The 1911-nt window shown below is 31.6% G+C and overlaps 1 protein-coding gene across 1 annotated transcript; it reads left to right on the forward strand.

Moving 5' to 3' along the window:
- Nucleotides 1-837: 837 nt before the first annotated feature.
- Nucleotides 838-1389, forward strand: LOC109221975. The gene has a single exon (XM_019386395.1). The coding sequence runs from the start codon at nt 838-840 to the stop codon at nt 1387-1389; it is 552 nt and encodes a 183-aa protein (XP_019241940.1).
- The last annotated feature ends 522 nt before the right edge of the window (nt 1390-1911 follow it).

The raw sequence follows: 1911 nt of genomic DNA on the forward strand, positions 1-1911 counted from the left end.
TGCCAAAAACGCGAGGGTCCTGCAACAATTGCAAAACGTTGTTGCAAAACTCCGAATGCACGTTCAACATCTTTTCGGCATGATTCTTGTTTCATCGCAAATATTTCTTCTTTGTCGAACGTGGCTCACGAATAGTTTGCACAAGAGTTGACCATTTTGGATATATGCCGTCAGCTAAATAATAACCCGTATTATTGTGTCCACTAAAATCTCTACTAAATCCACTCAACGGCCGAGATCAAAATAACATCTATCATCTTTTCATCTACTAAATTATTGTGTCCACTAAAATCTCTATATATTGAGGTGCCAACATAACCCTCTATAATCACAATTAACTTCTATTTTTCTTCCGATAATTTACTTTTTCTCTAATCAGTTGAAAATATGTCTATTCGATCTGCAGGATACACTGTAAACGAAGATATTCTATTATGTAGAATGCATTTAGATGTTTCTCAAAATCCGATAACGAGCGTCAATCAATCCAAAGATCTATTTTTGGGTCGAGTCATGGATGCATACAACAATACAAAGGAAGATATTTGGGAGATTTGCACCAAGAAATCGTTGCAACACCGATATGGAATAATTGAGATGGCAGTAAGAAAATTAAACGGATGTGTACGTCAAATAGAAAATATGCGTCCTAGTGGTGCTTCTGAGCAAGATATTGTGAGTATTTAATTTGTAGTTTTATTTTATTTGTATATATATATTTACTTGCTATTTTTTTAAATTATTTTTTAATATTGCAGCTTACACAGGCAAAAGCTTTACTTATGCCAAGATCCGAACTTCAAAAAGGGTTTTAAATTTGATCATGTGTGGGCTATAATGAAGGATTTTGAGAAGTTTAACGATGGCGATTTTGGAAGGAAAAAACCAAGAAAGCAAGCAAATTCTAATATATCATCGGAGCCTGAGAATCCTACCCCTGATTCACCCTATATGTCATCTCCTAACTTATCATCATTCTCACTAAATTTAAATGAGGATGTTGCAGGTGATTCCACATCATCACAACGGCCTAGTGGAGTGAAGAAATCAAAAATGAAGAGAAAAATTGACGAAGAATATATGAAGACAATCCAATCAGATAATAATCGGATGGTTGAGGCGATGAATAATGCAACCCAGGCAAAAATGGAAGTCTTGACTGTTCTAAAGGAAAAAGTAAGAGTAAAAGAAATGAAAGAAGAAAATAAAATTTTAATGATGAATGTGGATTCTATTGTCGATCCGGCTCGTCGTGAATTTATGCGACAAGAACAACAACGAATAATGTATAAAAGAAGTCAAGAATATTCACAGTCGCAACCACAACAATCCTCAGCCCCATTCAGTAATGATTTTGGTGTATCTGGAAACGACATAGGTCCCTACTAAGTTATTATGCTATTTACCGTAGTTTCTATGTTATGTATTTTTATTTAATGTATTTTCAATTGTCATGTATTTCCAATTTTAATGTATTTTCATTTAATGTATTTTAATTTTCACTTTGCAATTTTAGCAACATATAATATTTTATATTCGTACCTTTCAATATTAACAACATCTAATATTTTATATTTGCACCATTTATTTTTTTGAGATAATTATATATTTTTTGTACAATTAACTTATAATTTTACATAAAAATAATAAATGCACGAAAATTAGTTTATCAAAATTATACACCAAAGTTAAGATATAATATTAATATTATAAAGATATTACATAAATATAATTAGTATATATAAAGAGTTAAACTAAAAGATTAAATAATTAAAATAATAATAAAATATGGGTGAATAGTAACGGGGGAGATGAATAGTGTACCCCCATATTTGAGGGAACACTATTCATCCCCCATTTTGGGGACAAATATGGGGAAGGGTTGGAGCAAAATTCCCCCATTATTTTCCC

Source organism: Nicotiana attenuata, unplaced genomic scaffold (assembly GCF_001879085.1).
Source record: "Nicotiana attenuata strain UT unplaced genomic scaffold, NIATTr2, whole genome shotgun sequence".
NCBI classification, from domain to species: domain Eukaryota; kingdom Viridiplantae; phylum Streptophyta; class Magnoliopsida; order Solanales; family Solanaceae; genus Nicotiana; species Nicotiana attenuata.